At 44.1% G+C, this 26,300-nt stretch overlaps 1 protein-coding gene across 1 annotated transcript in view; it reads left to right on the top strand.

Annotated features, from left to right (window-relative positions):
• trip11 (thyroid hormone receptor interactor 11) overlaps positions 1-26,300 on the top strand; it is a 74,023-nt gene that overhangs the window by 14,200 nt on the left and 33,523 nt on the right. Inside the window, exons 2-19 of the mRNA XM_046367540.1 lie at positions 147-202; positions 729-839; positions 1,069-1,380; positions 1,621-1,689; positions 2,766-2,958; positions 7,362-7,709; positions 7,979-8,016; positions 8,123-8,200; positions 10,019-10,234; positions 10,503-11,228; positions 14,915-15,073; positions 15,612-15,779; positions 16,807-16,891; positions 18,846-19,231; positions 19,395-19,523; positions 19,742-19,849; positions 24,303-24,505; positions 25,734-25,872. Coding sequence (XP_046223496.1) covers positions 147-202; positions 729-839; positions 1,069-1,380; positions 1,621-1,689; positions 2,766-2,958; positions 7,362-7,709; positions 7,979-8,016; positions 8,123-8,200; positions 10,019-10,234; positions 10,503-11,228; positions 14,915-15,073; positions 15,612-15,779; positions 16,807-16,891; positions 18,846-19,231; positions 19,395-19,523; positions 19,742-19,849; positions 24,303-24,505; positions 25,734-25,872 — 3,524 coding nt within the window. The remainder of the gene's footprint in view (positions 1-146; positions 203-728; positions 840-1,068; positions 1,381-1,620; positions 1,690-2,765; positions 2,959-7,361; positions 7,710-7,978; positions 8,017-8,122; positions 8,201-10,018; positions 10,235-10,502; positions 11,229-14,914; positions 15,074-15,611; positions 15,780-16,806; positions 16,892-18,845; positions 19,232-19,394; positions 19,524-19,741; positions 19,850-24,302; positions 24,506-25,733; positions 25,873-26,300) is intronic.

Here is a 26,300-nt window from a genome sequence, read left to right on the forward strand (position 1 = left end):
AACCCTGTATATTAGGAGAAGACACACCCAGTACAAATAAAGTGTTGAACTAAAACTTGATTGGTTTAGCAAATCTTATTTTGGAGGATGCATGGCTGTGATTGGTAGTCCAATTGTTATATTCCACGGTCTCTCTTTCCTTTCAGATGCTTCCACTGAGCTGCTGGTGTCCAGTTCTAAGCACGAGCAAGTGGAGGCTGAGGTACGAGGGTTCTTACCATGATAGGAGACGCGTTTCCAACACACAACATTTTTAAAGCCTAATCCTGGACTAAAAAAACTATTTTAATTCAGATTCTCCGTTGAGTTACGCTTTGAAATCCAGGACTAGATTTAAAAGTGTTTGTGACCGCAGTCCCAAAAGTATATATTTAAAAGTATATATTTGTAACAGATTCCATGTGTGTTTATTGGAGTCTGATAGTTGGTTATGTACACTCCTGTTTCTCTGTGTTACACTATGAGGGTTTTTAAGGGTAAAAAAATATATAGTTTTGGCAAAATAGTATATATTTTTGTTGACAACTTCAAACTTCAAATAGTAGGTCTGATGGTAATTTGGGATATCAGCCCCACCCTCGCTTGGGGAACAAAAGAGGACCCCACCCCCCCTATGTCATGTTATACCCGGACCACCTATTTATCAGTTATTTAAATCAATATTTAAATGAGGTGAAAAGGGAGACTGGAGGAGGACTTAAATTATTTTTCTTTTCATCTTGTTTCAGTACGTGCGTTTAAAGAGGATCCATGCCGAGCTGGAGGAGAAGCTGGAGGCCTCAGAGATCCAGAATAAACAGCAGTCAGCTGAGTACAGGACCATGATGCAACAGAAAGATGTACGGTCTGATACATAGAACTATATTATTATTATTATTATATTACTCAATGAAATGTGAAAATGTCCTCCTCTTGGAATATGGATAGATAGCTACAGTTTTTCCGAGGGAGCGTTTCACAACGTACCGGTATCTATCTGACATTACTATTTTTTTGTACCTTTAAACCTGCAAGTTACTGGATGTGTCCGCGCTACTTCTAAACTGTGTCTTCGTGTCACCTGTCCAGGTGGAGATCAGTCACCTGAAAGCCCGTCAGAGTGGACTACAGGAAGAGGTTCAGAAACTACAGCGCTCTGCTCAATCAGCTACTTCCGACTCTGCCGTACTTCCTGTCACCACCGCCTCCTCCACCACCACCACCACCTCTTCCTCTTACATGTCCCGCCCCCTGGGGGCCCCCCACCACCACCAGGGTTTCCATGGCAGCGACGAGATGGACTTCGGCGACGTGATCTGGTCCCAGCAGGAGATTAACCGTCTGTCTACGGAGGTGATGAGGCTGGAGGCTGAGGTCTCCCATTGGAGACGCTTGTCTCAGGTAGGGTGTTTATTTATTTACAACGTCGTTCATTACCTCCACTATAACACATTTGATCTATTACCGTTTTACTGTACGGATTCTAAAGGTTCGTGTCAAATTCCTATTAAAAAAATAAATCCTTGGTATGAAGAAATTCAGAGGTTTATTCTCTAGTAATATATACACGTAAAAACCCACATTTTGTTAATTGAGGGATGGAATCATATCTTAATTCTGATATTTCTATTTCTTTTTCAGGCATCCGTAGCCCCAGGGGCAGGGAACGGTGACCAGGGAGAAGTCCTGAAGCTTCAGAGGATCATCAAGGTGGGAGTTTGCATGTGCTTTCTCCTTGGGAGTCTAGGCTGGGTTACTGTAAAACAGGGCTCTCCAACCCTGTTCCTGGAGAGCAACCCTCCTGTAGGTTTTCACTCCAACTCTGTTCCCGGAGAGATACCCTCAGATCAGGTACTGCTAGATTAGGTACCGCTAGATTAGGGTTTGAGTGAAAACTAACAGGATGGGTATCTCTCCAGGAACAGGGTTGGAGTGAAAACCTACAGGAGGGTTTCTCTCCAGGAACAGGGTTGGAGTGAAAACCTACAGGAGGGTTTCTCTCCAGGAACAGGGTTGGAGTGAAAACCTACAGGAGGGTTTCTCTCCAGGAACAGGGTTGGAGTTAAAACCTACTGGAGGGTGGGCTCTCCAGGAACAGGGTTGGAGTTAAAACCTACTGGAGGGTGAGCTCTCCAGGAACAGGGTTGGAGTTAAAACCTACTGGAGGGTGAGCTCTCCAGGAACAGGGTTGGAGTTAAAAACCTACTGGAGGGTGTCTCTCCAGGAACAGGGTTGGCGTTAAAACCTACAGGAGGGTGTCTCTCCAGGAACAGGGTTGGAGTTAAAACTTACAGGAGGGTGGGCTCTCCAGGAACAGGGTTGGAGTTAACCTACTGGAGGGTGTCTCTCCAGGAACAGGGTTGGAGTTAACCTACTGGAGGGTGTCTCTCCAGGAACAGGGTTGGAGTTAAAACCTACTGGAGGGTGTCTCTCCAGGAACAGGGTTGGAGTTAAAACCTACTGGAGGGTGTCTCTCCAGGAACAGGGTTGGAGTTAAAACCTACTGGAGGGTGTCTCTCCAGGAACAGGGTTGGAGTTAAAACCTACTGGAGGGTGTCTCTCCAGGAACAGGGTTGGAGTTAAAACCTACTGGAGGGTGTCTCTCCAGGAACAGGGTTGAAGAGCCCTGATGTAGACCTATTTTGCCAACTGTTTATGTAAAAAGGGCTTTATGAATCAAATGTTAAAAAAATATTGTTTTATACCCTGCTTGGACTAAGAGAGACTGACCGTCTCTATTCCTCTTTCTGTGGAACATTCTATATGATTCTATTCTACTGCAACAGGAGCTGCGTGAGGAGATGGGTCGTGAGGTAGATGAGCACCAGCATGAGTTAGCAGCGCTGCAGGACGCTCAGAGACAGAAGATGGCCGACGTCATCCGGCGCCACCGGGACGAGCTGGCAGAGTACGAGGAGAGGATAGAGGAGCTGGAGGAACAGAAACAGACTGGAGGAGAGGAGGAGGAACAGACTGGAGGTGAGGAACAGGGACAGACTGGGAGGGAGGAACAGGGACAGACTGGGAGGGAGGAACAGGGACAGACTGGGAGGGAGGAACAGGGACAGACTGGGAGGGAGGAACAGGGACAGACTGGGAGGGAGGAACAGGGACAGACTGGGAGGGAGGAACAGGGACAGACTGGGAGGGAGGAACAGGGACAGACTGGGAGGGAGGAACAGGGACAGACTGGGAGGGAGGAACAGGGACAGACTGGGAGGGAGGAACAGGGACAGACTGGGAGGGAGGAACAGGGACAGGCCGGTGAGGGAGGAACAGGGACAGGCCGGTGAGGGAGGAACAGGGACAGACTGGGAGGAACAGGAACAGGGACAGACTGGGAGGAACAGGGACAGGGACAGACTGGGAGGAACAGGGACAGACTGGGAGGAACAGGGACAGACTGGGAGGAACAGGGACAGACTGGGAGGAACAGGGACAGACTGGGAGGAACAGGGACAGACTGGGAGGAACAGGGACAGACTGGGAGGAACAGGGACAGACTGGGAGGGAGGAACAGGGACAGACTGGGAGGGAGGAACAGGGACAGACTGGGAGGGAGGAACAGGGACAGACTGGGAGGGAGGAACAGGGACAGACTGGGAGGGAGGAACAGGGACAGACTGGGAGGGAGGAACAGGGACAGACTGGGAGGGAGGAACAGGGACAGACTGGGAGGAACAGGGACAGACTGGGAGGGAGGAACAGGGACAGACTGGGAGGGAGGAACAGGGACAGACTGGGAGGGAGGAACAGGGACAGACTGGGAGGGAGGAACAGGGACAGACTGGGAGGGAGGAACAGGGACAGACTGGGAGGGAGGAACAGGGACAGACTGGGAGGGAGGAACAGGGACAGACTGGGAGGGAGGAACAGGGACAGACTGGGAGGGAGGAACAGGGACAGACTGGGAGGGAGGAACAGGGACAGACTGGGAGGGAGGAACAGGGACAGACTGGGAGGAACAGGGACAGGGACAGATTGGGAGGAACAGGGACAGGGACAGACTGGGAGGGAGGAACAGGGACAGGGACAGACTGGGAGGGAGGAACAGGGACAGACTGGGAGGAACAGGGACAGGGACAGACTGGGAGGAACAGGGACAGGGACAGACTGGGAGGAACAGGGACAGGGACAGACTGGGAGGAACAGGGACAGACTGGGAGGAACAGGGACAGGGACAGACTGGGAGGGAGGAACAGGGACAGACTGGGAGGAACAGGGACAGGGACAGGGACAGACTGGGAGGGAGGAACAGGGACAGACTGGGAGGAACAGGGACAGGGACAGACTGGGAGGAACAGGGACAGACTGGGAGGAACAGGGACAGGGACAGACTGGGAGGGAGGAACAGGGACAGACTGGGAGGGAGGAACAGGAACAGGGACAGACTGGGAGGAACAGGAACAGGGGCAGACTGGGAGGAACAGGGACAGGGACAGACTGGGAGGAACAGGGACAGGGACAGACTGGGAGGAACAGGGACAGACTGGGAGGAACAGGGACAGACTGGGAGGAACAGGGACAGACTGGGAGGAACAGGGACAGACTGGGAGGAACAGGGACAGACTGGGAGGAACAGGGACAGGGGCAGACTGGGAGGAACAGGGACAGGGACAGACTGGGAGGAACAGGGACAGGGACAGACTGGGAGGAACAGGGACAGACTGGGAGGAACAGGGACAGACTGGGAGGAACAGGGACAGACTGGGAGGAACAGGGACAGACTGGGAGGAACAGGGACAGACTGAAATATCACACAAGTATTCAGATCCTTTACTCAGTACTTTGTTGAAGTACCTTTGGCAGGGACAGCCTGGGAGGGAGGGTATGATGCTACAGACTGTATTTTGGGAGTTTACATTTACATTTAAGTCAGGGACAGACTGGGAGGGGACTTAAAATTGGTGCATTCACCTTATGACATCCAGTGGAACAGCCACTTTACAATAGGGAGGGGGGGGTGAGAAGGATTACTTTATCCTATCCTAAGTATTCCTTAAAGAGGTGGGGTTTCAGGTGTCTCCGACTGGGAGGTCCTGGCGTCGTGAGGGAGTTTGTTCCACCATTGGGGACAGGGACAGTTTTGACTGGGCTGAGCGGGAACTGTACTTCCTCAGTGGAGGGAGACGAGGGCCAGAGGTGGATGACAGGGACCTTAGGGTGTACTGCCTGATCAGAGCCTGGAGGTACTGAGGTGCCGTTCCCCTCACAGGGACAAGCACCATGGTCTTGAGGGATGCGGGAAGCCAGTGGAGACAGCGGATGAGCGGGGAGACGTGAGAGAACTTGGGAAGGTTGAACACTAGACGGGCTGGGATGAGTTGTAGGGGTTTAATGGACAGGCAGGGAGCCCAGCCAACAGGGAGCAGAATCCAGACGGAGATGACAAGTGCCTGACAGAACTGGGAGGAAGGCAGGGTCGACTCTGCGGATGTTGTAGAGCATGAACCTACAGGAACGGGCCACCGCCTTGATGTTAGTTGAGAACGACAGGGTGTTGTCCAGGATCACGCCATGGTTCTTAGCGCTCTGGGAGGAGGACAAAATGGAGTTGTCAACCGTGATGGCGAGATCATGGAACGGGCAGTCCTTCCCGGGAGGAAGAGCAGCTCCGTCTTGCCGGTTCAGCTTGAGATGGTGATCCGTCATCCACACTGATATGTCTGCCAGACATGCAGAGATGCGATTCGCCACCTGGTCATCAGAAGGGGGAAAGGAGAAGATTAATTGTGTGAATACAATGATAGGAGAGACCATGTGAGGTTATGACAGAGCCAAGTGACTTGGTGTATAGCGAGAATAGGAGAGGGCCTAGAACAGAGCCCTGGGGGACACCAGTGGTGAGATGCGCGTGGTGAGGAGACAGATTCTCGCCACGCCACCTGGGGGAGCGACCTGTCAGGTAGGACTAATCAGCGTGGGCTTTAGAGATGCCCAACTCGGAGAGGGTGGAGAGGAGGATCTGATGGTTCACAGTATCGAAGGCAGCCGACAGGTCTAGAAGGATGAGAGCAGAGGAGAGAGTTAGCTTTAGCGGTGCGGAGCGCCTCCGTGATACAGAGAAGAGCAGTCTCAGTTGAATGACTAGTCTTGAAACCTGACTGATTTGGATCAAGAAGGTCATTCTGAGAGAGATAGCGGGAGAGCTGACCAAGGACGGCACGTTCAAGAGTTTTGGAGAGAAAAGAAAGAAGGGATACTGGTCTGTAGTTGTTAACATCGGAGGGATCGAGTGTAGGTTTTTTCAGAAGGGGTGCAACTCTCGCTCTCTTGAAGACGGAAGGGACGTAGCCAGCGGTCAGGGATAAGTTGATGAGCGAAGTTTCTCCCATTCTTCTCTGCAGATCCTCTCAAGCTCTGTCAGGTTGGATGGGGCGCTGGATGGGGCGCTGCACAGCTATTTTCAGGTCTTTAGAGATGTTCGATCTGGCTGGGCCACTCAAGGACATTCAGAGACTGACATTCAGAGACTTGTCCCGACGCAACTCTTGCGTTATCTTGGCTGTGTGCTGAGGGTCGTTGTCCTGTTGGAAGGTGAACCTTCACCCCAGTCTGAGTTCCTGAGTGCTCTGGAGCAGGTTTTCTTTAAGGATACCACTGTACTTTGCTCTGTTAATCTTTCCCTTGATCCTGACTAGTCTCCCAGTCACTGCCTCTGAAAAACATCCCCAGCATTCAGGCCAAAGAGTTCAATTTTTGTTTCATCAGGCCAGAGAATCTTGTTTCTCATGGTCTGAGAGTCCTTTAGGTGCCTTTTGACAAACTCCAAGTGGGCTGTCATGTGCCTTTTTACTGAGAAGTGGCTTCCATCTGGCCACTCTACCATAAACGCCTGATTGGTGGAGTGCTGCAGAGATGGTTGTCCTTCTGGAAGATTCTCCCATCTCCCCAGAGGAACTCTGGAGCTCAGTCAGAGTGACCACCGGGTACTCGGTCACCTCCCTGACCAAGGCTCTTCTCCTCAGATTGCTCAGTTTGGCCGGGCAGCTCTAGGAAGAATCAGTGGTTCCAAACTTCTTCCATTTAAGAACATGGAGGCCAGTCTGTTCTTGGTGACCTTCTATGCTACAGAAATGTTTTGGTACCCTTCCCCAACCTGTTTTTACTTTGTCACTATGGGGTATTGTGATGTCACTATGGGGTATTGTGATGTCACTATGGGGTATTGTGATGTCACTATGGGGTATTGTGTGTAGATTGATAAAAAAAAATGTATTTAATCCATTTTAGAATAAGGCTGTAACGTAACAAAATGTCTATAAAGAGAAGAGTCTCAACACTCTCCCAATGCACTGTACCTGTGACTGATTTCTCCACCCTGACCTAAGACTCTCACACGTTTCCCTTACGTGTTACCCTCTGTATCCAAACCCTTCCAGCTTCTAGTTCAGCCACAGCCAACGCTCTTCAGGAGTCCTCCATGCTCTCAGACCTCCAGCACACTATCCAGTCCCTGCAGGAGGCAGCGAAGGAGAGGCTGAACGAGAAGCAGGATGAGCAGCTGAAGGAGCTGACAGCTAATCTGGAGGAGGCAGGGAAGAGACAGGCCACGCTGCAGCAGGAGAAAGAGGAGGCGCAGGCAGAGAACGCTGAGCTGCTGCAGAACTACACTCGGCTGCAGACGTCTGTCACAGAGCTCCAGTCACGTGTCCAGGAACAGGAGGGGAAAGCCCGGAACAAGGCTCAGCTAGACCAGGAGATACAGGGGCTGAGGAATGCTCTCGCAGGTACAGTCTCAGGATTTATTCCCCCCAAAAATGATTGAACATTTATTTATAACTGGTAAGATATATTGTGAGACTTAGGTCTCATTTGCAAATGTATAATACAATATAAATATACACAAAGTATAGTGAGGGTTAACTGAAATTTTCAGTTCAGGTTACTGATTGAATTAAAATGAATAGGAATTGATTCTATCTCTTGAGTGGGTTTCAGTTATTTGTCAAAAGCTCAAGTTAACTCCCAACTTCTTTTTTTGGTCATTTTTTTCAAGGTGCAGAGAAGGAGATCTCTAGGCTGAAGAGTGTTCAGGTATCTATCCTGATTCACGTTAATGTATTTACAATGTGGTTGAAATCTGTAGTTTTATTCTGTGATCGTTCCTGCTTTAAATGATTGTGTTGATTGTTTGGAACAGAGTGAAACAAAGATGGAGGTGGAACACGCTGACATTCTAGAACTCAACACCGTCATCGGGACGTTGAGGAAGGAGAAGGTGGGTGTTTGTTTACTCTCAAATGGAAACTTCACTTGGGAAATTACTTTAATTTTTTTTTTTAATACAAGTTAACACAACTTAAAGATTTATATGACTTGATTTCTGTTTGCTAATGGTCATCATTGTAAAATAAGAATTTGTTCATAACCTTTATGTAACTAGGCAAGACAGTTAAATAAAATAAAAATATATAAATGTATGTATATATGTATGTATATAGGTATATATATTTGTGTGTGTATGTGTATATATATATGTGGATATACACAGGGTACCAGTACTGAGTAATGATAACAAGGCTATATACACAGAGTACCAGTACTGAGTAATGATAACTAGGCTCTACACACAGGGTACCAGTACTGAGTAATGATAACTAGGTTATATAAACAGGGTACCCGTACTGAATAATGATAACTAGGCTATATACACAGAGTACCAGTACTGAGTAATGATAACTAGGCTATATACACAGGGTACCAGTACTGAGTAATGATAACTAGGCTATATAGACAGGGTACCAGTACTGAGTAATGATAACTAGGCTATATAGACAGGGTACCAGTACTGAGTAATGATAACTAGGCTATATACACAGGGTACCAGTACTGAGTAATGATAACTAGGTTATATACACAGGGTACCAGTACTGAGTAATGATAACTAGGCTATATACACAGGGTACCAGTACTGAGTAATGATAACTAGGCTATATACACAGGGTACCAGTACTGAGTAATGATAACTAGGCTATATACACAGGGTACCAGTACTGAGTAATGATAACTAGGTTATATACACAGGGTACCAGTACTGAATGATAACTAGGCCATATATGATAACTAGGCTCTATACACAGGGTACCAGTACTGAGTAACGATAACTAGGTTATATACACAGGGTACCAGTACTGAGTAATGATAACTAGGTTATATACACAGGGTACCAGTACTGAGTAATGAGTAATGATAACTAGGTTATATAGACAGGGTACCAGTACTGAGTAATGAGTAATGATAACTAGGTTATATAGACAGGGTACCAGTACTGAGTAATGAGTAATGATAACTAGGCTATATACACAGGGTACCAGTACTGAGTAATGATAACTAGGTTATATACACTGGGTACCAGTACTGAGTAATGATAACTAGGCTATATACACAGGGTACCAGTACTGAGTAATGATAACTAGGCTATATACACAGGGTACCAGTACTGAGTAATGATAACTAGGCTATATACACAGGGTACCAGTACTGAGTAATGATAACTAGGTTATATACACAGGGTACCAGTACTGAGTCAATGATAACTAGGTTATATACACAGGGTACCAGTACTGAGTAATGATAACTAGGTTATATACACAGGGTACCAGTACTGAGTAATGATAACTAGGCTATATACACAGGGTACCAGTACTGAGTAATGATAACTAGGTTATATACACAGGGTACCAGTACTGAGTAATGATAACTAGGCTCTACACACAGGGTACCAGTACTGAGTAATGATAACTAGGCTATATACACAGGACACCAGTACTGAGTAATGAGTAATGATAACTAGGCTCTACACACAGGGTACCAGTACTGAGTCAATGAGTAATGATAACAGGAGTATGCAATAATTGAGGTAGATAGGTACATAGGAATAAAGTGTTAGATTGTAATCAGTTGCCTCAGAGAGGGTGAGGGCCCTGAGAAGGGTTTTCTACATTACCGTTTGCTGTTCGATGAGAGCTATTTTCAGTTGAACTATTTCATTATTGTTGACCATTTTATTTTTATATATTTATTTTTTCTTCCTCAGAGGAATCTACAGGAGAGGCTTGCCAGGGCCGAGGAGAGAGTGGAGTCAGACAGCCTTGATGGAGGGGAGTCGTCCCCATCCGCCACAGAGCAGCTATCAGGGCTGAGGGCAGAGCTGGAGAAGAGCGAGCAGTCGTTGAGCGACATCCAGGAGGAACGAGATACCCTCCTCAACGAGCTGGAAGAACTGGACCGACAGAACCAGCAGGCTACACAGGTCTGGTTTGCATTTGTACAGACTCCACTGTGGGGTTTGCTTGTTTTTTTTTGTGTTTTTTTGAACAGGGAAATGGGTCATTTCATTGTGAATTTATTTAAAGACTAGGTTTACGTGATCAGATTATGGTTTGTCACTCTCATTTGTGGTATGCCGTACAAACAAAACTTTCTCCAAAGTTTATATTAGTCAGATGCGCGGCAAAGTAACACGACTGAGACAAGGTTATGGACATGCTGTTTCATTGTGTTGCGTCTCCACGTTACAGCATGTCATCTCGGTGAAGGAGCAGCTCTCTGTTCAGCTGAAGGAATCTGAAGCTGTTGTGGCTCGGCTCCAATCAGAGCTCAGTACCACCGCCGACCAGAGGGTGGCGCTGCAGCAAGAGCTAAAGGCCCAGCAGGAGAAACTGAGCCACAGTGCCTTCACTCTCAACGATCTACACATGGGCAAGCAGCAGCTGGAGGACACCGTTAAGGAACTGAGAGACAAACTTGGACGGGCAACAGAGATGGGCAAAGAGGCACGCAGGGAGACCCAGGAGTTCCAGAGAACCATACAGGAGAGGGAGGAGCAGCTGTCTGCTGCCCGGGCAGAGCTGTGTGAGGCTGGGGAGAGAGGGAGAGAATCCGGCGCGTCCATAGAGCAGCTGAAGGAGCTCAGGACAGAACTGGCAGAGATGAGGAGCTCCCAGGAGAAGATGATGTCAGAAGACTACGAGATGAAGATGGAGAAGCAGAGGCTGAAGACGGAGGCTGAGCAGGCCCAGGGGAGGATAGAGGAGCTGGCCAGGCAGGTCAGGGAGGTTCAGGCTGCTCTCACCAGGACCGTCCTGGAGAAGGACACTCGTATCAAGGCTCTGAAGCTGGAGAAGAGCCAGCTGGAAGAGGAACTGGGCCAGGCAGAGAAGGGCCTACAGGAGCAGACCAGGCAGTACCAGCAGACCATCGAGGAGCTGACCGCTGCTCGCTCCATGGACGCCTCGGCACTACAGGTCCACTGTTGTTTTAATCAATCTATCTTCATTTAATTATTCTAGATATATTCAAGCTATTTTCTGATGTTATTGAACAGAGAGGTTATGTTAGTGGACAGGTACAGAGAGAGGTTATGTTAGTGGACAGGTACAGAGAGAGGTTATGTTAGTGGGCAGGTACAGAGAGAGGTTATGTTAGTGGGCAGGTACAGAGAGAGGTTATGTTAGTGGGCAGGTACAGAGAGAGGTTATTTTAGTGGACAGGTACAGAGAGAGGTTATGTTAGTGGACAGGTACAGGGAGAGGTTATGTTAGTGGACAGGTACAGAGAGAGGTTATGTTAGTGGACAGGTACAGAGAGAGAGAGAGGTTATGTTAGTGGACAGGTACAGAGAGAGGTTATGTTAGTGGACAGGTACAGGGAGAGGTTATGTTAGTGGACAGGTACAGAGAGAGGTTATGTTAGTGGGCAGGTACAGAGAGAGAGAGGTTATGTTAGTGGGCAGGTACAGAGAGAGGTTATGTTAGTGGGCAGGTACAGAGAGAGGTTATGTTAGTGGACAGGTACAGAGAGAGGTTATGTTAGTGGGCAGGTACAGAGAGAGGTTATGTTAGTGGACAGGTACAGAGAGAGGTTATGTTAGTGGACAGGTACAGAGAGAGAGGGTATGTTAGTGGACAGGTACAGAGAGAGAGGTTATGTTAGTGGACAGGTACAGAGAGAGGTTATGTTAGTGGACAGGTACAGAGAGAGGTTATGTTAGTGGGCAGGTACAGAGAGAGAGGTTATGTTAGTGGACAGGTACAGAGAGAGAGGTTATGTTAGTGGACAGGTACAGAGAGAGGTTATGTTAGTGGACAGGTACAGAGAGAGGTTATGTTAGTGGGCAGGTACAGAGAGAGGTTATGTTAGTGGGCAGGTACAGAGAGAGGTTATGTTAGTGGGCAGGTACAGAGAGAGAGGTTATGTTAGTGGACAGGTACAGAGAGAGAGAGGTTATGTTAGTGGGCAGGTACAGAGAGAGAGAGTTATGTTAGTGGACAGGTACAGAGAGAGGTTATGTTGGTGGGCAGGTACAGAGAGAGGTTATGTTAGTGGGCAGGTACAGAGAGAGGTTATGTTAGTGGGCAGGTACAGAGAGAGGTTATGTTAGTGGGCAGGTACAGAGAGAGGTTATGTTAGTGGGCAGGTACAGAGAGAGAGGTTATGTTAGTGGACAGGTACAGAGAGAGAGAGGTTATGTTAGTGGACAGGTACAGAGAGAGGTTATGTTAGTGGGCAGGTACAGAGAGAGGTTATGTTAGTGGGCAGGTACAGAGAGAGGTTATGTTAGTGGGCAGGTACAGAGAGAGGTTATGTTAGTGGACAGGTACAGAGAGAGAGAGGTTATGTTAGTGGACAGGTACAGAGAGAGAGAGTTATGTTAGTGGACAGGTACAGAGAGAGAGGTTATGTTAGTGGACAGGTACAGAGAGAGAGAGGTTATGTTAGTGGACAGGTACAGAGAGAGGGTTATGTTAGTGGGCAGGTACAGAGAGAGGTTATGTTAGTGGACAGGTACAGAGAGAGGTTATGTTAGTGGACAGGTACAGAGAGAGGTTATGTTAGTGGACAGGTACAGAGAGAGGTTATGTTAGTGGACAGGTACAGAGAGAGGTTATGTTAGTGGGCAGGTACAGAGAGAGGTTATGTTAGTGGACAGGTACAGAGAGAGGTTATGTTAGTGGACAGGTACAGAGAGAGGTTATGTTAGTGGACAGGTACAGAGAGAGGTTATGTTAGTGGACAGGTACAGAGAGAGGTTATGTTAGTGGACAGGTACAGAGAGAGGTTATGTTAGTGGACAGGTACAGAGAGAGGTTATGTTAGTGGACAGGTACAGAGAGAGGTTATGTTAGTGGACAGGTACAGAGAGAGGTTATGTTAGTGGACAGGTACAAAGAGAGATTATGTTAGTGGACATTCTATGCCAGGGGTGTCGAACTCATTTCGTAGAGGGACTTGTGTCTGCAGGGGGGGGGGTTCCTTTCAATTAGGACCTAGACAACCAAGTGAATGGAGTTCCTAACTCATTTGTGACCTTATTTCATCAATCAAGAACGAGGGGCAATAATCCGCTGACCCTCGGCCGTCCGAGGAAGGAGTTTGACCCATGTGTGCCGGAGGCTGCTGCATTAGGATGCTGTTAGACCGGCCAGGACACTTAGTATCTTCATTTATCATTAGACCAGCCAGGACACTTAGTATCTTCATTTATCATTAGACCAGCCAGGACACTTAGTATCTTCATTTATCATTAGACCAGCCAGGACACTTAGTATCTTCATTTATCATTAGACCAGCCAGGACACTTAGTATCTTCATTTATCATTAGACCAGCCAGGACACTTAGTATCTTAATGTATCATTAGACCAGCCAGGACACTTAGTATCTTCATTTATCATTAGACTAGCCAAGACACTTAGTATCTTCATTTATCATTAGACCAGCCAGGACACTTAGTATCTTCATTTATCATTAGACCAGCCAGGACACTTAGTATCTTCATTTATCATTAGACCAGCCAGGACACTTAGTATCTTAATGTATCATTAGACCAGCCAGGACACTTAGTATCTTCATTTATCATTAGACCAGCCAGGACACTTAGTATCTTCATTTATCATTAGACCAGCCAGGACACTTAGTATCTTCATTTATCATTAGGATGCTGTTAGACCAGCCAGGACACTTAATATCTTAATGTATCTATCTTCATTATCATGTTTATCTGTCTTCATTTCATATTAATCTGTCTTCATTTCATATTAATCTGTCTTCATTATCATGTTTATCTGTCTACATTATCATATTTATGTTAGACTCAGCATTATCTTCATTTATCATTAGACCATTATCATATTTAGTATCTTCATTTATCATTATCATGTTTACGTGGACACCATTATCATCATTTATCATTAGACCAGCCATCATGTTCTTCATTTCTTCATTATCATATTTATCTTCTTTTCATCATCCAGGATTTATCTTCATTTATCATTATCAGCCAGGACACTTTATCTTCTTCATTATCCAGCCATTTATCTCTTAATTATCATATTTATCTGCCTTCATTAATATCTTAATGTATCTATCTTCATTATCATATTTATCTGCTCTTCATTATCATATTTATCTGTCTTCATTATCATATTTATCTCTCTTCATTATCATATTTATCTGGCTTCATTATCATATTTATCTGGCTTCATTATCATATTTATCTGGCTTCATTATAATATTTATCTGTCTTCATTATCATATTTATTTGTCTCCATTATCATGTTTATGTGTCTACATTATCATATTTATCTCACTTCATTATCATATTTATCTCTCTTCATTATCATATTTATCTGGCTTCATTATCATATTTATCTGGCTTCATTATCATATTTATCTGTCTTCATTATCATATTTATCTGTCTTCATTATCATATTTATCTGGCTTCATTATCATATTTATCTGGCTTCATTATCATGTTTATCTGGCTTCATTATCATATTTATCCGTCTTCATTATCATATTTTTCTAGAAAGTTGTTTTTATCTTTCACACTTTGTTTATTATTTTAATTTCATTTGTTAAGCGTTGACTTTGAACCAAATGTTTTGTTTTTAAAGTGCTATATAAACACAGTTTGATTTGATTGCTTGCAGACGGAGCATGAGCGGACGGTGAGGCTGAATCAGGAGAAGGATCTGGAGATATCCCAGCTTAAAAGAGACGTGGAGCAGATGTCCTCCGACCACAGAGACACCAACGAGATGTTATCCATCACCGTGGCCGGACAGAAACAGCTGTCCGACCTCCTCCAGGTCAGCTGACCTACCATAGAGTTAGATAGAGGACTCGTCTTTTGTCTTATAACGGGTTTATATATATCCATGAGTCCTTTTTATCTAACTCTGTGACAGACCTTTCTGACATTTTAAAGGGTCAATCTGTAGTTAAAACGACTACGAAGCGGTCACGCCCGCCACCTTTCGGGGGTATTAAGGATAGATATGGCTCCCGAAATGTTACGACTCTCATAATTCGTAGACCAAGCTATGGAGACAAGGACTGACTACAAGATCAACATGATAATTGTAAACATGTGTTGGTATATATGTATACAGCGTTTGTTTACAATTACGTTGTTTACAAACAATGGATTGAAACGTTTGCGTTCCGATGGGGTTAGATATATAAGTTTTATATATATATATATATAAATATATATATATATAGTTTTTAGAATCAATGCCTATGTATCATTAATTTACAAGTCCAAAAAATGCATGTAGGAATTGCAGATTGCACCTTTAAAAAAACAACAACATGTTTTTAATAATTCTAAATGCGAATCTCCAGGAGAAGGACTCCTTCACGGAGAGTCTGAGAGCCAACATGGCCGCCACCCAGAGGGAGCTGGAGGCCGGGGTCCAGGCAGCCACCCAGGAGGCTGAGACCCTGAGAGGAGCTCTGGAGGAGAAGGACAAGCAGCTGGGAGGCATGAAGGAAGACAACAGCCACCTGAAGGTAGGTCTACAATATGTATGACATGGGTAACGTGCAATATATCTGTTATGCTATTCATTATGGTTTATTTGGATAGTGACGAGTACACGTTGAGACCGTACTGTGTGCCTAAGTTACTTTTCCCCTCGGGGAAATTAAAGTTCGTCAACTCCGCTCTTACCCTTCTCACTGATCTACCCGGCCTGTCATGACTGATCTACCTACCCGGCCTGTCATGACTAAACTACCCGGCCTGTCATGACTGATCTACCTACCCGGCCTGTCATGACTGAACTACCCGGCCTGTCATGACTGAACTACCCGGCCTGTCATGACTGAACTACCCGGCCTGTCATGACTGATCTACCTACCCGGCCTGTCATGACTGAACTACCCGGCCTGTCATGATTGAACTACCCGGCCTGTCATGACTGATCTACCTACCCGGCCTGTCATGATTGAACTACCCGGCCTGTCATGATTGATCTACCCGGCCTGTCATGACTGATCTACCCGGCCTGCCAATACTGAACTACCCGGCCTGCCAATACTGAACTACCCGGCCTGCCAATACTGAACTACCCGGCCTGTCGTGACTGATCTACCCGGCCTGTCGTGACTGATCTACCCGGCCTGTCGTGACTGATCTACCCGGCCTGTCGTGACTGATCTACCCGGCCTGTCGTGACTGATCTACCCGGCCTGTCGTGACTGATCTACCCGGCCTGTCGTGACTGAACTACCCGGCCTGCCAATACTGAACTACCCGGCCTGCCAATACTGAACTACCCGGCCTGCCAATACTGAACTACCCGGCCTGCCAATACTGATCTACCCGGCCTGTCGTGACTGATCTACCCGGCCTGTCGTGACTGATCTACCCGGCTTGTCATGATTGTCCATCTAATCATTAGTTATTTGTTTTTGTTTTTAAAATTGCATTGTCCCCCCCCCCCACCACCACACCACTTTAAAAGCACTTTTAGATGATTCGTTAATGTAATGAAAAATGCAATAAAAGTGTAATAACTGATGATCACCCTATCAGGAGGAGATCGATCGCCTCAGGGACCAGCAGAGCAGACCCCAGCCCTCCGGCCTGTCCGAGCCACGCACCCTGGACATCATCACAGGTAAATAGAATTAGCTGTTCTGCTGTTGTTTATAATATGATGTGATTTCGTCTGTGTATATTGTTATGGCTCCAGGCTTTCCATTGGTGGCACCAGCCCATGATTTGGGGTCACACCCCACAAAAGCTTTCTAGCCGTCACACAATAAATACATTTCGAATCAAACTTTATTCGTCACGTGCGCCGAATACAACAAGTGAAATGCAGTGAAATGCTTACAGGCCCTAACCAATGGTGCAATTTGTAAGTAAAAAATAGGTATGTAAAGAAATAAACTACAATAAATGACAGTGAAAAATAACAGTAGAGGCGCTACACGCGGTAGAGGCGCTACACGCGGTAGAGGCGCTACACGCGGTAGAGGCGCTACACGCGGTAGAGGCGCTACACGGTAGAGGCGCTAGAGGCGCTACACGCGGTAGAGGCGCTACACGCGGTAGAGGCGCTACACGCGGTAGAGGCGCTACACGCGGTAGAGGCGCTACACGCGGTAGAGGCGCGCTACACGCGGTAGAGGCGCTAGGTAGCGCTACACGCGGTAGAGGCGCTACACGCGGTAGAGGCGCTACACGCGGTAGAGGCGCTACACGCGGTAGAGGCGCTACACGCGGTAGAGGCGCTACACGCGGTAGAGGCGCTACACGCGGTAGAGGCGCTACACGCGGTAGAGGCGCTACACGCGGTAGAGGCGCTACACGCGGTAGAGGCGCTACACGCGGTAGAGAGGCTATACACAGGAACCGGTTAGTGGGCTGATTGAGGTAATATGTACATGTAGATATGGTTAAAGTGACTATGCATATATGATAAACAGAGAGTAGCAGCAGTGTAAAAGAGGGGTTGGGAGGAGGCACACAATGTAGATTGTCCGGGTAGCCATTTTGATTACCTGTTCAGGAGTCTTATGGCTTGGGGGTAAAAACTCTTGAGAAGCCTTTTGGTCCAAGACTTGGCGCTGACTTTATACGAGTCATCTTATAAAGTAATGATAAAGTCGTTCACAATACTATATTAGGAAGGGCAATAGACTAGTGGAATCATATTCAGTAAATATGTTGTTACATCTAACAGTCCAAACAGGAATGCATGATTAAAATATATATATTATCCAATGATTGTTATGAGTTTTGGGTTGAACATTATGCAAAAGTTTTTGTTATATCTTACTGTCAAAATAGCGCTCCAGAATTTAGATTTTTTTTGGGGGGTTCGATTGAGATTCATTTTCCTTCATCTTTTATGTACGATGCACTAACATTTTATATATAGGCCTAATTCGATTGGTTCTAATTTACCACCTGAGGAAGTAAAAACTCAAAACACATTAGCTATGTCGTTAACTTTTTAAATATAACACCACGTATTAATTTAACAGTAAATGTAAATACTAATTTAAAAATTACGTAGCAATGTGGCCGAGTTGACTTGTGATGGCCGTCGTGCTACATATTTCAAAGCCCTGTCAGATCAGATGTCTTGTTTTGTTAAATAGGTGTGTTTTGCGCTCGGTAATGAGCGTTAATGAAATAAACATTACACCTACAAGAAAGCGTTGACCGTCCTCTCTTTTTTAATTTGGACAATTTTATTGCTTCCAAAGTAGTAGTTTTCACGCACTTCTGAGAGGTGTGAGAAGACTCTGTCATTACAGCAGCCGGTCCCAGCGCACCGGGCACAGCAGTAGGGCAGACACTTTCAGTACAGCGAGAATAATGCCTTTTTACTGTTTAATCAAATTCATGGTTTTATCCGCCCCAGAAAATAGGAAGTTTTGATTCAGGTGACCAGGTAGAATGTTCAGTGCGAACAATTAAAAATTTAACTCACGCAAAGGGTCGCGAAAAATACCTTTAAACTTTTTTATTTTTTTAAGTCGCAGTCTCATAGCCTTGCAGAAAGGAATTGCCTCATTGACGACAGTCACATTCAGATTTACATACAATGTTAATCACAGAACTGGAGAATGAGATCAGCCAGCTGAAGAGCACCAGAGACGGACTGGAGGAGGAGGGCCACTCCCTGAAGAGGAGAGTGGAGGAGCAGCGAGGTCACCTCCTCTCCTCCCAGCAGTCTCTCCTGGCGCAGCAAAATGAGTTGGAGCAGGCCCACCAACGCCACGAGCAGAGCAGAGAGAACTACGATAGGCTGATCCAAGCCAAGGACGAGGAGATTGGGCGCCTGCAGCAGGAAGTAGATCACCTCGGCCACACCCACTCCTCCCAGGAACAGGAAGTGGTCATCCTCCAACAGGAAGACAAGACCCAGTCGTCCCTGAATAACGGAGAGAACGACAACGAGAAACATGACCTGTCAAAGGTGGAGATAAACCGTCTGGTGAAGGTATTTCCTGCATTTTATTATTTAATATTATAATAATAATCAAATAAATAACCTGATTTCTGTTAAATGACAACAACAACAAAAAAAATGAAAATAAATGTAATGACATCATCCATCGAACTTGACTTGAGCAACTGTGGCCTTCTTGCTAATAAACCCGAAGGGCATCAAGGAGAAGGAGACTGAAATCAGCCAGCTGAATGAGAAGAACATAAACCTGACCAGACAGCTGGCCCAACTGGTGGTCTCCAGAGAGGAGATTGGGAAACTCTCCCAGATGCTCTTGCAGAAGGTATGTCGTTTTTTTTAAAAGGGCAATATGCAGTTGAAACAACTGTTTTCGTTAAAAAAAAGCCGAGGGATGGGGCTGGAGGAATGTAACGTCTGGACCCTACTATGGATACAAGGACTTGGGCCATCCATGATATCAAATGTATAGTTTAACCATGTTTTGAGGTCGATGTAACAGTTTGTCTTATTGAAGGATACCGATTTTGTATTTCTCTCAAGGACCTGGAGATCCAGGCACTGCATGCTCGAGTCTCCCTGGGGGGCCACAGCCAGGACGTGATGTTCCTCCAGCAGCAACTGCAGGCTTACGCCGTGGAGAGAGAGCAGGTCAGAGTAAACTTTATTTGCCAAGTAGACTGTATGTACACTACTGTTCAAAAGTTTGGGGTCATTTAGAAATGTCCTTGTTTTTGAAAGTTGTTTTTCTGTTGTCCATTTTTTTTAAATAACATCAAATTGATCAGAAATACAGTGTAGACATTGTTAATGTTGTAATTGACTATTGTACCTGGAAACGGGCAGGTTATTTTAATGGAATATCTACATAGACGCACAGAGGCCCATTATGAGCAACCATCACTATTGTGTTCCAATGGCACATTGTGTTACCTAATCCAAGTTTATTATTTTAAAAGACTAATTGATCATTAATTTGAAAACCCTTTTGCAATTATGTTAGCACAGCTGAAAACTGTTGTTCTGATTAAAGAAGGAATAAAACTGGCCTTCGGACTAGTTGAGTATGACTCCGGGATGCTGGCCTTCTAGGCAGAGTTCCTCTGTCCAGTCTCAACGTCAACAGTGAAGAGGCGACTCCGGGATGCTGGCCTTCTAGGCAGAGTTCCTTTGTCCAGTCTCAACGTCAACAGTGAAGAGGAGACTCCGGGAAGCTGGCCTTCTAGGCAGAGTTCCTTTGTCCAGTCTCAACGTCAACAGTGAAGAGGCGACTCCGGGATGCTGGCCTTCTAGGCAGAGTTCCTCTGTCCAGTGTCTGTGTTCTTTTGCCCATCTTGATCTTTTATTTTTATTGGCCAGTCTGAGATATGTCTTTTTCTTTGCAACTCTGCGTAGAAGGCCAGCATCCCGGAGTCGCCTCTTCACTGTTGACGTTGAGACTGGTGTTTTGCGGGTGTTCTGCATTTATCCAATGACAAATTAGCCTTTTAAAATTATAAATCTTGGATTAGGTAACACAGTGTGCCATTGGAACACAAGAGTGATGGTTGCTGATAATGGGCCTCTGTGCACCTATGTAGATATTCCATTAAAACTCAGCCGTTTCCAGCTACAACAGTCATTTACAACATTAACAATGTCTACACTGTATTTCTGATCAATTTGATGTTATTTTAAAAATGGACAAAAATGTGCTTTTCTTTCCAAAACAAGGACATTTCTAAGTGACCCCAAACCTTTAATCGGTAGTGTATTTCTGTAGTAGTAGTATTTGTCTACATATAGTATATAGATGTAGTAGTATATATGTAGTATTAGTCTACATCTAGTATACATGTAGTAGTAGTTGTATTCATCTACATAGTAGTAGTCTACATATAGTATATAGAGGTAGTAGTAGTCTACATATAGTATATAGAGGTAGTAGTAGTCTACATATAGTATATAGAGGTAGTAGTAGTCTACATATAGTATATAGAGGTAGTAGTAGTCTGTATATAGAGGTAGTAGTAGTCTACATATAGTATATAGAGGTAGTAGTAATCTACATATAGTATATAGAGGTAGTAGTAGTCTGTATATAGCGGTAGTAGTAATCTACATGTAGTAGTAGTCTGTATATAGAGGTAGTAGTAGTCTGTATATAGAGGTAGTAGTAGTCTGTATATAGAGGTAGTAGTAGTCTGTATATAGATGTAGTAGTAGTCTGTATATAGAGGTAGTAGTAGTCTGTATATAGAGGTAGTAGTAGTCTGTATATAGAGGTAGTAGTAGTCTGTATATAGAGGTAGTAGTAGTCTGTATATAGAGGTAGTAGTAGTCTGTATATAGAGGTAGTAGTAGTCTGCATATAGAGGTAGTAGTAGTCTACATATAGTATATAGAGGTAGTAGTAGTCTGTATATAGAGGTAGTAGTAGTCTGTATATAGAGGTAGTAGTAGTCTGTATATAGAGGTAGTAGTAGTCTGCATATAGAGGTAGTAGTAGTCTGCATATAGAGGTAGTAGTAGTCTGCATATAGAGGTAGTAGTAGTCTGCATATAGAGGTAGTAGTAGTCTGCATATAGAGGTAGTAGTAGTCTGCATATAGAGGTAGTAGTAGTCTGCATATAGAGGTAGTAGTAGTCTGCATATAGAGGTAGTAGTAGTCTGCATATAGTATAGTAGTCTGTAGTATAGTCTACATATAGTATATAGAGGTAGTAGTAGTCTACATATAGAGGTAGTAGTAGTCTACATATAGTATATAGTCTGCAGGTAGTAGTAGTCTACATATAGTATATAGAGGTAGTAGTAGTCTACATATAGTATATAGAGGTAGTAGTAGTCTACATATAGTATATAGAGGTAGTAGTAGTCTACATATAGTATATAGAGGTAGTAGTAGTCTACATATAGTATATAGAGGTAGTAGTAGTCTACATATAGTATATAGAGGTAGTAGTAGTCTACATATAGTATATAGAGGTAGTAGTAGTCTACATATAGTATATAGAGGTAGTAGTAGTCTGTATATAGAGGTAGTAGTAGTCTACATATAGTATATAGAGGTAGTAGTAATCTACATATAGTATATAGAGGTAGTAGTAGTCTGTATATAGAGGTAGTAGTAGTCTACATGTAGTAGTAGTCTGTATATAGAGGTAGTAGTAGTCTGTATATAGAGGTAGTAGTAGTCTGTATATAGAGGTAGTAGTAGTCTGTATATAGAGGTAGTAGTAGTCTGTATATAGAGGTAGTAGTAGTCTGTATATAGAGGTAGTAGTAGTCTGTATATAGAGGTAGTAGTAGTCTGTATATAGAGGTAGTAGTAGTCTGTATATAGAGGTAGTAGTAGTCTACATATAGAGGTAGTAGTAGTCTACATATAGAGGTAGTAGTAGTCTACATATAGTATATAGAGGTAGTAGTAGTCTACATATAGAGGTAGTAGTAGTCTACATATAGTATATAGAGGTAGTAGTAGTCTACATATAGTATATAGAGGTAGTAGTAGTCTACATATAGTATATAGAGGTAGTAGTAGTCTACATATAGTATATAGAGGTAGTAGTAGTCTACATATAGTATATAGAGGTAGTAGTAGTCTACATATAGTATATAGAGGTAGTAGTAGTCTACATATAGTATATAGAGGTAGTAGTAGTCTACATATAGTATATAGAGGTAGTAGTAGTCTACATATAGTATATAGAGGTAGTAGTAGTCTACATATAGTATATAGAGGTAGTAGTAGTCTGTATATAGAGGTAGTAGTAGTCTACATATAGTATATAGAGGTAGTAGTAATCTACATATAGTATATAGAGGTAGTAGTAGTCTGTATATAGCGGTAGTAGTAATCTACATGTAGTAGTAGTCTGTATATAGAGGTAGTAGTAGTCTGTATATAGAGGTAGTAGTAGTCTGTATATAGAGGTAGTAGTAGTCTGTATATAGAGGTAGTAGTAGTCTGTATATAGAGGTAGTAGTAGTCTGTATATAGAGGTAGTAGTAGTCTGTATATAGAGGTAGTAGTAGTCTGTATATAGAGGTAGTAGTAGTCTACATATAGAGGTAGTAGTAGTCTACATATAGAGGTAGTAGTAGTCTACATATAGTATATAGAGGTAGTAGTAGTCTGTATATAGAGGTAGTAGTAGTCTGTATATAGAGGTAGTAGTAGTCTGCATATAGAGGTAGTAGTAGTCTGCATATAGAGGTAGTAGTAGTCTGCATATAGAGGTAGTAGTAGTCTGCATATAGAGGTAGTAGTAGTCTGCATATAGAGGTAGTGGTAGTCTGCATATAGAGGTAGTGGTAGTCTGCATATAGAGGTAGTGGTAGTCTGCATATAGAGGTAGTAGTAGTCTGCATATAGAGGTAGTAGTAGTCTGCATATAGAGGTAGTAGTAGTCTGCATATAGAGGTAGTAGTAGTCTGCATATAGAGGTAGTAGTAGTCTGCATATAGTATATAGAGGTAGTAGTAGTCTACATATAGTATATAGAGGTAGTAGTAGTCTACATATAGTATATAGAGGTAGTAGTAGTCTGTATATAGAACCTGTAGTAGTCTACATATAGTATATAGAGGTAGTAGTAGTCTACATATAGTATATAGAGGTAGTAGTAGTCTACATATAGTATATAGAGGTAGTAGTAGTCTGCATATAGAGGTAGTAGTAGTCTGCATATAGTATATAGAGGTAGTAGTAGTCTACATATAGTATATAGAGGTAGTAGTAGTCTACATATAGTATATAGAGGTAGTAGTAGTCTACATATAGTATATAGAGGTAGTAGTAGTCTACATATAGTATATAGAGGTAGTAGTAGTCTACATATAGTATATAGAGGTAGTAGTAGTCTACATATAGTATATAGAGGTAGTAGTAGTCTACATATAGTATATAGAGGTAGTAGTAGTCTACATATAGTATATAGAGGTAGTAGTAGTCTACATATAGTATATAGATGCAGTAAAAACAGAACAATAAGAGGATATAATAAACAAATTGACACATTTTTTAAAATTGTGTAAAGTGTGTAAAGTGACTGTAAAATTGGTGAATGTGTGTAGAATTTGGGATTGTTCAAGTAAAATGTGTTTCTGTTCATTTAGGTGCTGGCTGTGCTGAATGAGAAGACGAGGGAGAACAGTCAGCTAAGGGGGGACTACCAGCGCATCATGGACATTGTAGCAGGGAAGGAAGCTGTGCTCCTTAAGGTCCAGCAGGAGAACCAGAGGCTGTCCACCATGTCTGACCCCTCAGGCAGCCAGGAGATGTTCAGAGAGACCATCCAGAACCTGTCCCGGATCATCAGGTGTAGTTGTGTTGTACATTTGGTGCAGAAATACAGTAACTCAATTGGTAGAACAAGGCCCTTGCTACTCCAGGATAGTGGATTCCTTTCCCGGGAGTGCAAGTCCATTTGAATAAAAGTGTCTGCTAAATTATATACTCTACCGTTCAAGAGTTTGGGGTCCATAAAAATAAAAATAAAAAGGGTGGTATCTGAGAATGGCCAATAAAAAGAGAAGATTAAGATGGGCAAAAGAACACAGACACTGGACAGAGGAACTCTGCCTAGAAGGCCAGCATCCCAGAGTCACCTCTTCACTGTTGACGTTGAGACTGGACAGAGGAACTCTGCCTAGAAGGTCAGCATCCCGGAGTCGCCTCTTCGCTGTTGACGTTGAGACTGGTGTTTTGTGGGGTACTATTTAATGAAGCTGCCAGTTGAGGACTTGTGAGGCATCTGTTTCTCAAACTAGACACTCTAATGTACTTGTCCTCTTGCTCAGTTGTGCACCGGGGCCTCCCACTCCTCGTTCTATTCTGGTTAGAGCCAGTTTGCGTTCTGTGAAGGGAATAGTACACAGCGTTGTACGAGATCTTAAGTTTCCTGGCAATTACTCACACGGAATAGTCTTCATTTCTCAGAACAAGAATAGACCGACGAGTTTCAGAAGAAAGGTCTTAGTTTCTGGCCATTTTGAGCCTGTAATCGAACCCACAAATGCTGATGCACCAGATACTCAACTAGTCTAAAGAAGGCCAGTTGTATTCCTTCTTTAATCAGTGTTCAGCTGTGCTAACATAATTGCAAAAGGGTTTTCTAATGATCAATTAGCCTTTTGATTGTTGCTGATAATGGGCCTCTGTACGCCTATGTAGATATTCCATTAAAAATCAGCCGTTTCCAGCTACAACAGTCATTTACAACTTTAACAATGTCTACACTGTATTTCTGATCAATTTGATGTTATTTTAATCGACAAAAAGTGTGCTTTTCTTTCAATCACAAGGACATTTCTAAGTGACCCCAAACTTTTGAACGGTAGTGTATATATATGTATGTGTAAGAAATTGTTATTATATATATAATGTGTTTTGGTGCCAGCTTGCCCCTTCTAGTGTACTGTGCCCTACTTGGTAATGTCATGTATCAATGTGCTATTTAATTATATTTTCCTGTCCTTGAGTATGCAAATACAATTTCCTTTTCTTCTTATTATTGTCATCATTGTTGTTGTTGTTGTTATTATCAGAGAGAAGGACATTGAGATCGACGCGCTGACCCAGAAGTGCCAGACCCTGGTGTCGGTGCTGCAGGCAGGAGACTCTGGAGGCGTCAGCTCCAACCAGTTTGAAGAGCTGCTGCAGGACAGGGACACATTGAAACAACAGGCAAGACAAGATATTTAGCATTTTGTCTGTTTTAACAGAACTGTGCCTTGTGTCTCACAGGACATAAAAACATTATTCAATGTAGCTGAGGCTAATGTAGCTGAGGCTGATGTAGCTGAGGCTGATGTAGCTGAGGCTGATGTAGCTGAGGCTGATGTAGCTGAGGCTGATGTAGCTGAGGCTGATGTAGCTGAGGCTGATGTAGCTGAGGCTGATGTATGTATTGGAAGGTGCCTAATGTAGCTGAGGCTAATGTAGCTGAGGCTAATGTATGTATTGGAATGTGCCTAATGTAGCTGAGGCTAATGTATGTATTGGAATGTGCCTAATGTAGCTGAGGCTAATGTATGTATTGGAATGTGCCTAATGTAGCTGAGGCTAATGTATGTATTGGAATGTGCCTAATATAGATGAGGCTAATGTATGTA

Source organism: Oncorhynchus gorbuscha, linkage group LG10 (assembly GCF_021184085.1).
Source record: "Oncorhynchus gorbuscha isolate QuinsamMale2020 ecotype Even-year linkage group LG10, OgorEven_v1.0, whole genome shotgun sequence".
Classification (NCBI taxonomy): domain Eukaryota; kingdom Metazoa; phylum Chordata; class Actinopteri; order Salmoniformes; family Salmonidae; genus Oncorhynchus; species Oncorhynchus gorbuscha.